The sequence below is a fragment of the Moschus berezovskii genome, chromosome 7, assembly GCF_049115385.1.
Source record: "Moschus berezovskii isolate FMDL1 chromosome 7, NW_MosBer_1.0, whole genome shotgun sequence".
In the NCBI taxonomy this organism is placed as follows: domain Eukaryota; kingdom Metazoa; phylum Chordata; class Mammalia; order Artiodactyla; family Moschidae; genus Moschus; species Moschus berezovskii.
Window position 1 is genome coordinate 45289988 of NC_142466.1, and position 13200 is coordinate 45303187.

The following is a 13200-nucleotide window of genomic DNA, read 5'->3' on the forward strand; positions in this document are numbered from 1 at the left end:
TTTTAGGCAAAAGGGAAAGCCCCTAAATCTGTTTGCTCATCCATAAAGCAAAATCTTTATAAATCAAAAATTACATAGGTAAGAATTCATGAAGAGAAAAAAAAATTTCCCAAATTTTAAATAATTCAGACACAGCAATGAAATTTTGATATACTTACTATTCAGAGACTTGCTCTAAGGAAAACAGACAAAATTCAAAGCAAACTTAAATCAAAAGTAGCAGCCTCTAAGCATTTACAGGCTAGCCCCAAAAAAAGTTATCTAGTATAATTCCATGAATTCCATGCAACGGCAATATCATCTGTTTATCCATCATTTCTAGTACCTAGTACAAATACATACTAAATATCTCAATATTCAATGACTGAATTATCCAGAAATAATTCCTTCTATATGAAAGTCACTAGTCAAAATTTCAAATACCTATAACAATCACTGAGCTTCGTCCAAAAAACCAAGTCAATCTGTACTGGCACTCTTTAACTAACAAGGAAAGTTAAATGTGGCTTTGACTAAACATATTACTTTACAAATAACTAGTCTTTTGAGAATTTAAGTGCCAGATTCCAAGTGTACTTCTAAATGAGGAAAGGGAGACAATGTACTTACTTGCCAAATTTGTCCAACTCAGAAGATGGCCGAGTTGAAATCTGAAACCAAGTCTGATGAAAGTTGAAAGCTCAAGTCCTTAATATCTATGCTATGTATTAATATGAAATATAAGAGATGTTTTAAAAAAAACAAGTACGAGGAATAGTTGACAGAAAAGTGCTAACACTGAAAACAAAACGCAAAGATCTGCTAAGAGAAGTAGTTTCTCATGATGCTCTTCTAAAAGAGATTGGGGGAAGGGACACAGTTGGGTATTGAGAAGTGTGCTAAACAGAGAATTTACATTGACCATAACAGTTTAACTTTGATTAATCTCAGACCTGCAGATATATAAGCCGGTCCTCCTATGAAAACACATTTATACTTACATGGCCCAAAACAAACCAGGTCAAAAGTAGCAGCTTCTAAACTGTTACATTACAAAAAGTTAAAATGTAATAATGAAAGCATAATATATACAAAGATGGTTACATAAATATTTATAGATATGTGGATATACAAAAGTTATTACACATACACACACGTATTTCCTTGCTGTCAGCTGCTGCTGCTAAGTCGCTTTAGTCGTGTTCGATTCTGTGCAACCCCACAGACAGCAGCCCACTAGGCTCCCCCCTTCCCTGGGATTCTCCAGGCAAGAACACTGGAGTGGGTTGCCATTTCCTTCTCCAATGTGTGACAGTGAAAAGTGAAAGTGAAGTCGCTCAGTCGTGTCTGACCCTTAGCGACCCCATGGACTGCAGCCTACCAGGCTCCTCCATCCATGGGATTTTCCACTCAAGAGTACTGGAGTGGGGTGCCATTGTCTTCTCCACTGAGGGCCCTAAAAACAAGGACATGCCAGAAGCAAGGAGCATATCTAAAGCCTAGGTATTAGCTTCCAATATCATTCTAAGACTCCTTAGAGAAATGGCTGACTGCAGGACCGGGGCAGAAAACACACAAGATGAGCCTGGAACACCTTCCAGTGCCAGAAAGAAAGATTTTAACAAAACAAAAAACAAAGACACCCCAATGGGGGCATATAGAAAGGACACAGGAGAAAAAATATCCATACTAGTGTAAATATATGACTGAAAAAAATGGAGACAAGTCTCCCACATAAAAGAATTCCTAATAACTTTTGTAGATAATCTGACCTTAAATATAGAGGGTTTTTAACTCTCCATTCCTTAACAACTTATTAAACACAGATGCAGAATACGTTTTTTGTTACCTGAACGTTACTGACCACAGCAGGGATGTTTCAATATTCACTTGCATAACAAATTGCCGGCCACAGGCCTTAGTCGCTGCAAAATTCCCCCAGTCAATAATGTGTTACGGAAAAGGAAATGGCAACCCACTCCAGTATTCTTGCCTAGAGAATTCCATAGACAGAGGAGCCTGGTGGGCTGCTGTCCATGGGGTCGCACAGCGTCAGACATGACTGAAGCGACTTAGCATGCATTGGAGAAGGAAATGGCACCCCACTCCAGTATTCTTGCCTGGAGAATCCCAGGGATGGAGAAGCCTGGCGGGCTGCCGTCTATGGGGTCACACAGAGTCGGACACGACTGAAGTAACTTAGCAGCAGCAGCAATAATGTGTTAAGAGTGGGCTACATATAGTGACTTAATCTCAAAGAATACAGTATGCAAAAGGGGATGGGGGAAAGTAACTTGACAGTGAAGAAACGTGACAAACACTATCTTAGCCAGGTGATTAAGGTTCACAATGGTAAGTTACTATTCATTTAAAACTTAATTACAAAATAGAACGTCAACAGTATAGTGCCCTAGACATGTCACTGAAAATAGCACTTTACCTATGTGTTCTTCCTCCCCAAGTATGTAAATTCAGTCTAACGATGAAGAAAACATATTCTAACGTTGCATTTTACAACCACCTGACCAAAACACCTCAAAACTGTCAAAGTCACCAAAAACAAAGTCTGAGAAACTGCCACAGTCAAGAGGAACCTAAGGAGACGACTATTTAGTATAAAACTAATGTAAATGTAATGTGGTAACCTAGATGGGATTCTGGAACATAAAAGACATTAGACAAATGCTAAGGAAATATGGTTCATTAATTGTAACAAATGTGCCACACTAATGTAAGATGTTAACAGGGCAAACTGGGTGTAAGATATATGGGAACTCTGCAGTATCTTCCCAACTATGCTGTAAATCTAAAACTGTTCTAAAATAACTTTATTTTTAAAATAATGTGAAAAATTATCAAGTAGAAAGTTTTGGTAACTGAAAGAGGGATGAAACCAATGAGTGAAATAGACAATTTGGCAAGTGTGCTTTCAATATTAACAATTCGATCTGCACTGTGAACATTATATAAGGCACTAATTTATAAGTTTTGTATATATCATGTAAGTTTATTCCCAGACTTTTGCTTTGTTATTATAATTTTTTTCTTTTATTAAATGACCATAGTTAAGGAAAGCCATTGATATTTAAACAGCCACTTTGCTGATGGCTCATAATACTCTTATGTATTTTCTCAGCTTACCAGGTATTCCTAAGTATTGACTGCCTTCTCCAGAATTTACAATATTTTGTTTTTTGTTTATCTGTCTTATCTAGAACTTCTAGAAAGATGTTAAACAATAGCATTAATAGTCTTCTTTGTCTGGTTTTATCTTTAATGGGAATGCTTGTGGCTTTTCCCCACCATTAAGCATGATGCTGGCTACGGTTTAAAATATTCATCTATTCCATCTGTTTCTCTTACCAAGGATTTTTTTTAAAATCAGAAATAAATTCAAATTTTTATTTAGATGCAGAAAACAGATTAGATCATTTGTTCTCTTTGGTTATATTAATATGATGAATTATATTAAAATGTTTCCTAACAATAAACTATCCCACTTCCTGACAAACCACACTTGGTCAATGTATGTTCCTCTAATATATAGTTATTATTTTACTTGCAAACTATAACTTAGATTTTACATCAATATGTAGTGATACTAATGTGCTTTTATTATCATGTTTTCAGTATCAGTGTTATACTAAATTTATAGAACAAATGAAAGCTTTCCTTTTTTTAAAATCTTGTGGCTCAATTTAGATATCATTACTATTCTTTATGGGTTTAAAGTAATTCAGTGTAGTGTAGCCAGGCCAGGTGCTTTGATACACCTCTTCACCAGTTTTGATTCTTTCCGTTTTTGTGGATCTGTTTGCATTTTTTCATATATTTCTATTTGCATTTCTTAATTCATTTTGTCTACCAATCTTTAATTTTTAGCCTTGAAAAAGCTCTGAAAAATTAAGTTTGGGTCCCAGTTTACCTCAATCATTAAGAATTATGAAAAAATATAAGGATAAAGATGAAGCAAAAGTGTTAGTTGTTTCTACAAAATTTACTAGAATTTGAAGTTACTAGATAACAAAGGTCAATAAATCAATCACATTTCTATATAGCAAACAAACTAATTTTAAAAGGTAACCATTTATAATAGCATCAAAAACAAAGCTACTAGAAATAAATCAAAGGTATGTAAAGAGGAAAGTAATTGAGAAAGATGTCAAAGATCTAAATTAATGGAGACATCTATCATTTCAATAATGAAGGACTCAACATTGTAAAGATGTCAATTCCTCAAGCTGGTCTACAGATATGGTTTCCATTGAAATTCCACCAGTACTTTTATTTCTAGGTAAAAATTCCTAAAGAAATTCTTGAACGTGTGTACCAGGATACACATAGTTGGCTCAAAACAGCACTGTTTATAACAGCTAAAACTGGAAACAACCCAAATATCTATTCATCATGGGTTAGATAAATGTATTATGGCATGTTAATAAAACGGAATAATACAAACAGTGAAAAAATATAGCCACATGTGAAAATTTTCAAATATAGGCAAAACAAAATGTTGTTTAGAGATCCATAACTAGTAACACTAAAGAAAAATGAAATGATCATGGACCTCAGAGCAAGTAGTTTACTTCTGAGGAGGAGAGAGATGTACTCTGATAGGGGCATACAAGAGGCTTCAGAAAGCAACTACTTAACCTTGGTGGAATTACACAGGTGTTTGCTTTTATGCTCTGAACCACTGAGTATAGTTTGTCTACACAACTTTCACTATTTTTTCAATATTACTTTTAAAAGCTAAAATATTAACAACCCTAATCTTTACTTTCAAATGGCAATCAATGTTTACTTATTCACAATATTCTGAAGAGAATACATCTATATTCTCACAATTAACAAAAAGTATGAGGAAGACAACATACCTTATATAGTCCAATGCCAGGATCAATAAGAAAATCACGAGTTGATGTAGACGGCTGACTGGAAGGTCCCACCCTTGGGGTTTTCTTTACTTTAGGCGGACTATTAGAACAGGGTTTGGCCTGTACATCAGTCTGTTTTGATGTGCTAGGAAGGTCAGGGTCTGGGCGAACTAGTAGCTGAATTATATCATTAAGTCCAACATCATAGTCAAATAAAGTATATCCATTTTCCAACTGGAAAAAAAAAGGACAGAAAAAGATTAAAATGCTTCTCTCAAAACTCGATCTTTTTACATCCTTAGTTACCCAAATGCCCTAGTCAAATTATTAATATAAAAGTCCCAGCATTACAATTTAGTGATCTTGAAGCCATTCCTATGACCTCTGATGTCAGCATCTTCTCAGTTTGTCTGTGAGTGCACTCAGTCATGTCCGACTCTTTGCAACCCCATGGAGTGTAGCCTGCCAGGCCCCTCTGTCCATGGAATTTTCCAGGCAAGAATACTGGAATGGATTGCTATTTCCTATTCCAGGGGATCTTCCCAACCCAGGGACTGAACCCGCATCTCCTCTGTCTCCTGCATTAGCAGGCGAATTCTTAACCACGGTGCCACCCAGGAAGCATCTTCTCAGAAACTCAATCAATTCTTAGGAATCATTCTATGTCAACTATAGGGAAAACTGACAGCCACTGAAACCAAATATTATCACTGCTGCTGTGATCTCATCATCTAGGCAGAAAAACTCAACTTCAACAAGTTCTATGTATTTTAATGAATCCATTACAAGAAACAAAAGGTGAATTTTCAAAGTGAATTGTTTTTTATAACTTTGTGTTCATAAAGACATTTAGTTAACCATTTTATCTTTCTGAAGCAGTAACTTTAAAAACCAAATAGAAAAAAATTCAAGCAGGAATGATTACAATGCTTACTCATGCTACTCCAACTTGCTGAAAGTTTTCTGTAAAGGTGATCAAATTGAATTATGAAAAGTATTCCAGGATGTCTAGTGAATAAATTATCTTATAACTTATCCATATTTTGGCAAGGTTTCTATAAAGGACTGAATTGCATCCACCATTCCCACCCTCACTCCTCCCAAATATGTTGAAGTTCTAATCCCAAATAACTCAGAACATGAACATATTTATCTGGAAATAGGATCTTAACAGAGGTCATCAAGTTAAAACTAGATAAGGGTGGACCCTAATCTATTATGATTAGTGTCCATATAGGAAGTTGAAATTTGGACAAACATGGGAAGAAAACAGTAACATGACTGGAATGAAGTATCTACTAGCCAAGAACACCAAGGATTGCTATCAAAACATCAAGAAGCTGTTTGAAGGAAGCAAGAAAGAATTCTCCCCTAGAGTATAGCATGGTCCTGCTGACAATTTGACTTTGGGCTTACAGCTAACAGAACTGCAGGACAAAATATATCCTCTTAAGCCACCTAGGGTTTGAGACTTTGTTATGGAAGCCCGAGGAAACTAAGTCTCCATTTTGTTTCTTTATATAATTCAGTTGGCCATTTCACTAAACTCCTTAAAGCTCAGAACTATCATTTCCCAGGAAACACAACCAATTTAACCCCTAGTCATTTTTCCCTTTGTATGTCATCTCTGTCACTATCCACAGCTCTAACACAATAAGGCCGTATGTGAGAAGTCAACCAAAGAGACAAGAATAAAAATCTGTCTTTGAATAACAAACTTCAGTCAGTTCAGTTCAGTCGCTCAGTCGTGTCCGACTCTCTGCGACCCCATGAATCACAGCACGCCAGGCCTCCCTGTCCATCACCAACTCCCGGAGCTCAAACTCATGTACACAGAGTCGGTGATGCCATCCAGCCATCTCATTCTCCGTCGTCCCCTTCTCCTCCCGCCCCCAACCTTTCCCAGCATCAGTCTTTTCCAGTGAGTCAACTTGTCTCATGAGGTGGCCAAAGTATTGGAGTTTCAGCTTTAGCATCAGTCCCTCCAATGAACACCCAGGATTGATCTCCTCTAGAATGGACTGGTTGGATCTCCTTGCAGTATAAGGGACTCTCAAAAGTCTTCTCCAACACCACAGTTCAAAAGCATCAATTCTTCGGCGATCAGCTTTCTTCACAGTGCAACTCTCACATCCATACATGACCACAGGAAAAACCATTGCCTTGACTAGACGGACCTTGGTTGGCAAAGTAATGTCTCTGCTTTTTAATATACTATCAAGGTTGGTCATAATTTTCCTTCCAAGGAGCAAGCGTCTTTTAATTTCATGGCTGCAATCAGCATTTGCAGTGATTTTGGAGCCCAAAAAAATAAAGTCTGACACTGTTTCCACTGTTTTTCCATCTATTTCCCATGAATAACAAACTTACTAGTGTATTAAATAAGTACCTTTAATTCAAGCAATCCAAAACATACTTAGAACAATCCTATTACAGGACTGCAAAGAGATCAAATCAGTCAATCCTAAATGAAATTAGTCCTGAATATTCATTGGAAGGACTGATGCTGAAGCAGAAACTCCAATACTTTGGCCACCTGATGCGAAGAACCGACTCACTGGAAAGACCCTGATGCTGGGAAAGATTGAAGGCAGAAGGGGATGACACAAGATGAGATGGTTGGATGGGAGATGGCTGCATGGCTTCACAGACTCGATGGATATGAGTTTGAGCAGACTCTGACAGTTGGTGACGGACAGGGAAGCCTGGTGTGCAGTAATGCATGGGCTCTCAAACAGTCAGACACGACTGAGCGACTGAACTGAACACATCACAGGTATTCACAACTGTTAAACAGAAAAAGGGATTGAGAAATTAAAATTCCCCAATAGTGGAATTAAACAAGACATTATCTAACAGACTAGCTAACAGGCTTCTTTCAAATAAGTCTAAGGAGTCTCCCAAGTCAGTAAGCAGATAAGCCCTTATCAGGATAGGATGTTAACATGGCTTATCTGATTAGAAAAACAAGAACTCCTAATCCTCAACTACTGGGAAAACCTCAATAAGCAAAAAACTACACGTTCACACCTTCATTTTGCCTGTCTCCAACAGCATCCCCACCTCATAAAAAAAAAAACCAAACAGCACAGAACATGAAAATTAACTGGTAGGGCATTCCCCAAAATGAAGATACCTATATGAAGCCGTATAATAGAAATCAGGCCCCCAGTAATGTGTAACCACTTTTCCTCAATCAATTATGCTTGCTGGATAGCCACTTTTACCCAGAAGACGAGTCCTTTCCTAATTCATAGGCACTCTCAGAAGTTTTCCTGAAACAGTGATTATCCATCCACTGCATAGCAAGATTCACAGACCTTTGCTATTGTGCAGAGTAACGACTGTTGGAATGATCTGGTACTTTGAAAGTACCAAGAATTCCCTGGTGGTCCAGTTGTTAGGACTCTACTGCAGAGGACGGTTCACTCCCTGGTTGGGGAACTAAGATTCTGAAAGTGAAAGTCACTTAGCCATGTCTGATTCTTCAGCAAGCCATGGACTGTAGCCCACTAGACTCCTCTGTCCATGGGATCCTCCATGCAAGAGTATTGGAGTGGGCAGCCATTCCCTTTTCCAAGAGCCATGCAGCCAACTGGATAATAAAAGTACTAAAGTCCTCCCAAATTTAACAAAAGTATAGACTGAAAATTAGCTGCACTTAAATTATGCTGAGTAGGGGAGAAACAGATTGGTAATCTGAAACTTACACTTATGAGTTTCATAAGTGCATTTAACTAACAAATGTCTCATGGCAGAAAATGTTTGAGAACTGCCATTCTAGAAGATGTGGATGAAGAACTTATAATATTAGAGAGGCAGGGATAGTCCTGTAATTTTTTTCTTTGAATTGGGTTGAAGTTAAGAAATTATAGGTAACAGTAAGAATTACAACTGTGATGCAAGGGAAAACCAGGAAGCAAACACCAAATGGCAGTGGCTCAGAAGGCAGAGAAGTTATTCCCAAGAGGCTACTGATAAGGGATGCAGGTGGAGACCATTACCTTCATTACTAACTTTCATCTATCTTTCACAGCATATGTACTACAAAACACACACACACACACACACGCCCGCTCCTTCAAGTAGGCAAACACTTTTACTTTGTACTGCATGTGAAAACCTAGTACAGGGGCAAAAGGAAAGTCTTTCTTCTGGTTCATGCTTCACGTCTACAATCTACTCTAAGAGTTCCTACAGTGGTACAGGGAAGAGAAGAGGGAAGAGAATCCTTTCAGAGTAGGAAAAGCTCTGGATTCTCAAAGATTTAGAGATCTACCAATACACCAATATAACTCTTTCTTAAACAAACCCCCAGGGAGCAAACTCAACCTCTCAAAGAATATCTAAATGAGGTTACCCTACTTTAACTGGAACTTACAGCCCAGAATTGCTGCTCTCTCTCCATTTTGACTCTCAAAAGTAGAATCAATCACACAATTACAGTGCTGCTCAAGCTTCATTTGCATACCGACCACCTGGGGACCTTGTTAAAATAGGGATTCTAGTTCAGTGGGGCTGGTCAGGTGAAGCTAATGCTGCTGGTCCTGCTGATCCAGGGACCATACTCTGAACAGTAAGAAACTTGCATGAGGTGGACTTCCTACAAAAAGGATTTTCAAACTCTGGTGTTCATCAGTATCTCCCATGGGGTCTTGTTAAATTCAACCACTTGCAATTTTAGGGTGAGGTGAACATCTATAATAAATATCCACCAAGTGATTCTGAAGTTTATCAGAGATTAAAAGCAGGAGACCTAACATACAAAGGTGAAAGGGGAGCCAATTTACATCATGGACACTGTAAATGTTTTTTTATTTATGACATTTTTCACTATGTGGCAGTAAGGTATCTTGAGGAAGGAGTGTGTTTTCCTAATAAGCACAAAACTCTGACTTCCCAAAGATTTAGAGATTCACCAATATAACTCTTCCTTAAAAAAATTCCGACCTCCAGGGTGCAAATTCAGCTTCTCAGAGAAGCATATCCAAATGAGGTTACCCTACTTTACCTGGAATTTACAGCCTTGCTCTCTCTCCATTTTGACTCTCAAAGGTAGCATCGATCTGTTCTGCCCTCTCTCCTTTTGACTCTCAAAAGAGCATTTTACAGGATAAGGGCAGGTCTGTGATACCAATCCAATAGAAGCCTACTACAGACACACTATCCCGTCCAAGGACTGTAGACTGTATTTCCAAAGGAGAACAGAGACAATAATCACTCCCTTGGCTATTTGTCAGCTCGTAAATAAACACCTGGAGCACTATCTTTCTTCTGTCTCCAACTAAGTAGGAACCCAAGGTCCATTCCTAATTCCTACTTGTCTACCGTTAGAGAAATCAAAGCAGACAGTTATCAACTGTCCTGGGTTAAGAGGTACATAAGGTTGTTACCCTCAACAGTTTTCCCATGAGCCTGGAAGAGCTTCATGGTGTCCTAAAAATGTACTCTGTTGCCTTGAATTTATCACAATCCTTTCCTTTCCCTCAAGGCAGCCAGGTGCACGTTTTCTTTTTATCGTATATTTATTATTAGACAGTAAGAGGTGTTGCCTGGGAATAAATTTTCATGCTTCATTTCTATCTCTGGTGAAGTTAAAAGTATCCTGGTAATTTATGTACTAGTGTCCCTAGCTAGAAAATAAAATTCAATAGACTTGATTACATGCTTTTCACTTTTGATCAAAAGATAAAAAAGGTATTAGCCACAGGAGGCACAGCGATATAAAGTTGCATTGCGTTTAATACACATATTTATTTTTAAAGCAAAGTTTAAACTAAATCGAACAGCTGTTTTTGTAAGTCAAACACTAGAAGATTAATATAAAACTACCTACTATCAAAGATGCCTTCTCTTGCTGCTGTTGTTCAGTCGCTAAGTCCTGTCCGATTCTTTGTGACCCAATGGACTGCCAGGCTCCTCTGTCCACGGGATTTCCCAGGCAAGAACATTGGAGTGGGTTGCCATTTCCTCCTTCAGGGGATCTTCCCCACCCAGGATCAAACCGTGTCCCCTGCATTCCCTGGGAAGCCCATGATATTTCTTACTTAAAACAATCCCTGGCTCTTTATCTCTCAGAGTGTAATCTCATTACTCCAAAATTTCTGGACAGTTTCAAACGGTAAGCCTACGAAGTGCAGAAAAATATTTCTTTCAAACACTAAGCTGTAGGGGAAAAAGGCTACTTCTACCAAATCAAAAAGTTACACTTATTTCAAACAACAGGATTGGAGCCAAACTATGATCAGCTGGAGGATGCCAACTTCTTTAGTTGAGTAACATTTTTTTAAAAAGATAAAGATAGGACGGGTCTGAGTCTCTTGATACAGACCATGTGAGTAGGAAAAATCTTCAATGGGCCAGACCAAGGCCACACCGTTCAACTACCAGCGACGCCCACAGGCAACCTCACCGCCAAAAAACACTTTCAGCCTTCAAGTGTGTACCGCTGACTATGCTCCAATTACTGTGTCAAAAGCTTGAGTGAGGGTTCTAATAGAAGGCGAAGGATAAGAGCAAAACAAATCTTTTGTACTGCTTTTCACTCTTCGAACAACCCCCTTGGCCCAAACTGGGCAGTTTAAGCCTGGTCCCGGGTTACACCAACAGCTTCTTCAGCAGGTCTCTAATCTCCCCTACGACAGATTGGATTCTAGGAAAGGAGGTGGGGTGGGGAAGCAGAAGTTCTGGAAACCCTTCGAATCTTCAGTGTATACAAATCCCTTCCACAGTGAGGAAGCGGACTTACAATCTTGTGCCCCACAGGGAGCAGTATGTAAGTTTCCCCTCCCACTTGGGAGTCGGCAGCGCGGCTGAGGTACGAAAGCGATACGAGCCGTTAGCCGGGTCAGCACTGCCGAGAGCCGGAGACTCCTGCCCTCCCTACCCGCACTTCGGCATGGCCGCCAGAGCCCGCTGCCCTCCCCGCCCTCCAGGCGCCACGGACCCCACCAAGCGCGGGAAAGGAGGGACCCCAGGCACTCTGGCGGGCTCTGCCTGCGGCTGCTGACCGGCTCAGCAAGGGCGGCACGTCTTGGAGTTCGGGGCGCCCCCGCCTCCGACCCCGCCGAGCGCACCTGCAATTCGGGTGGCCGGGACCCCGCTGGCCCCACAGGCGGGCCCAGGGCCGCACTCTGAGCCTCGCGGGCTGCTCATCCGAAGTGGAGCCAGGTGCGCTCTGTGCGCGCGGTACACCGAGCCCTCCGGCCCGCCCAGCCCAAGCATCCCGCTGCCCTTGCTAGGGCTTCCAGAGAAGTGCGTTGGGCGCGCCTTACCTGCTTGCCCCGGTAGAAGAGGCGCTGGCACTCGGGCCGTACGTCGAACAGCGCCCACACCCGCTCGCGCAGTTCCTCGATTGTGGCTTTCCGAGACACGTCCTCAATGGTGCGCGTCTGCGAGCCGTCGATGGTGCGAACCTGGATCCACATCTCGGCGCCGGGAGAAGGGGCCGGCTCCGCTTTGTCTCCCCCTGCGCTCCGGGCGCCGCGCCCCGCCCGGCCCGCGCCGCTTCCCCGGCGGCTCTGGCTCTCAGCGGCTGGCCGGCGAGCGCGCACACAAGGGAGGAAGACTGACCAGGCGCCGGGCCCGACAGGCGGCGGTGAATCCTAGACCGTGCGCCCACCCAACAGAGCTGAAGAGGGAAGGAAACCGAAACCAGTCGGAAGCTCGGTTGCTATTGCAGCCCCCGCCTCACAAATAGGAAGCAGCCTTGTCTGCGCTGCGCGAAGTGTTTACTTATAGAGCTCTAGCTCCCACATGGAGGTCACGGCGCCAACCCGGATCTCGCGAGATCTACGCCGGGCTCCGCCTTAAAGAGGTAGCGACTAGGGAAGTGGCTGTACACCAGAGGGAACTAAAATGGGAGGGTGCAGGGAGGACGCGGCAGAGGGGCGGGGCCGCCAAGAGCCGTTACTTGCGCCTCCGCCTGCACCTGGGCCTTGGACACGCCCTCTAGCCTTTGGGTGTCTGGCGGTTACAAGGCCGCCCACACGCGTTCCGGGTTTGGTCCAGGTTTCGCTACCCAGGGCGCCAGCGACTCCTTAGGCTTAGCGGATTCGGTTCTGTGATCTCAAAAACACACCAAAGATAAGAAATTCTGACGTGCACTTGTGTGATCAAGAAAATGGGAGTGCGTGCGTGCGGGTGCAGCCTAAATTTGTGAGAAATCACGTCAGGAAATGAACCCGCTCCACCGCTCTTTGCCAGACACTGTCAGCCACGCGGCCTGGCTGGGCCGGCCACCCAGGAAAGACGCTGGGGACCCTTCTGCTTCGTGAAGTCGATTCCCGCCAGGCCCGAATGCTGCCTTCGCGCGGAAACCCGCATCCTGGAGTTTCCCGCCGCT

General features: G+C 41.7%; 1 protein-coding gene across 1 annotated transcript in view; it reads right to left on the reverse strand.

Moving 5' to 3' along the window:
* Positions 1-12648, reverse strand: part of UHRF2 (ubiquitin like with PHD and ring finger domains 2) — a 73759-nt gene extending 61111 nt beyond the window's left edge. Inside the window, exons 1-2 of the mRNA XM_055428246.2 lie at positions 12131-12648; positions 4857-5090 (exon numbers count right to left, since the gene is read on the reverse strand). Of these exons, the coding sequence (XP_055284221.2) occupies positions 4857-5090; positions 12131-12283 (387 nt within the window). The 5' untranslated portion in view covers positions 12284-12648. The remainder of the gene's footprint in view (positions 1-4856; positions 5091-12130) is intronic.
* Positions 12649-13200: the final 552 nt, after the last annotated feature.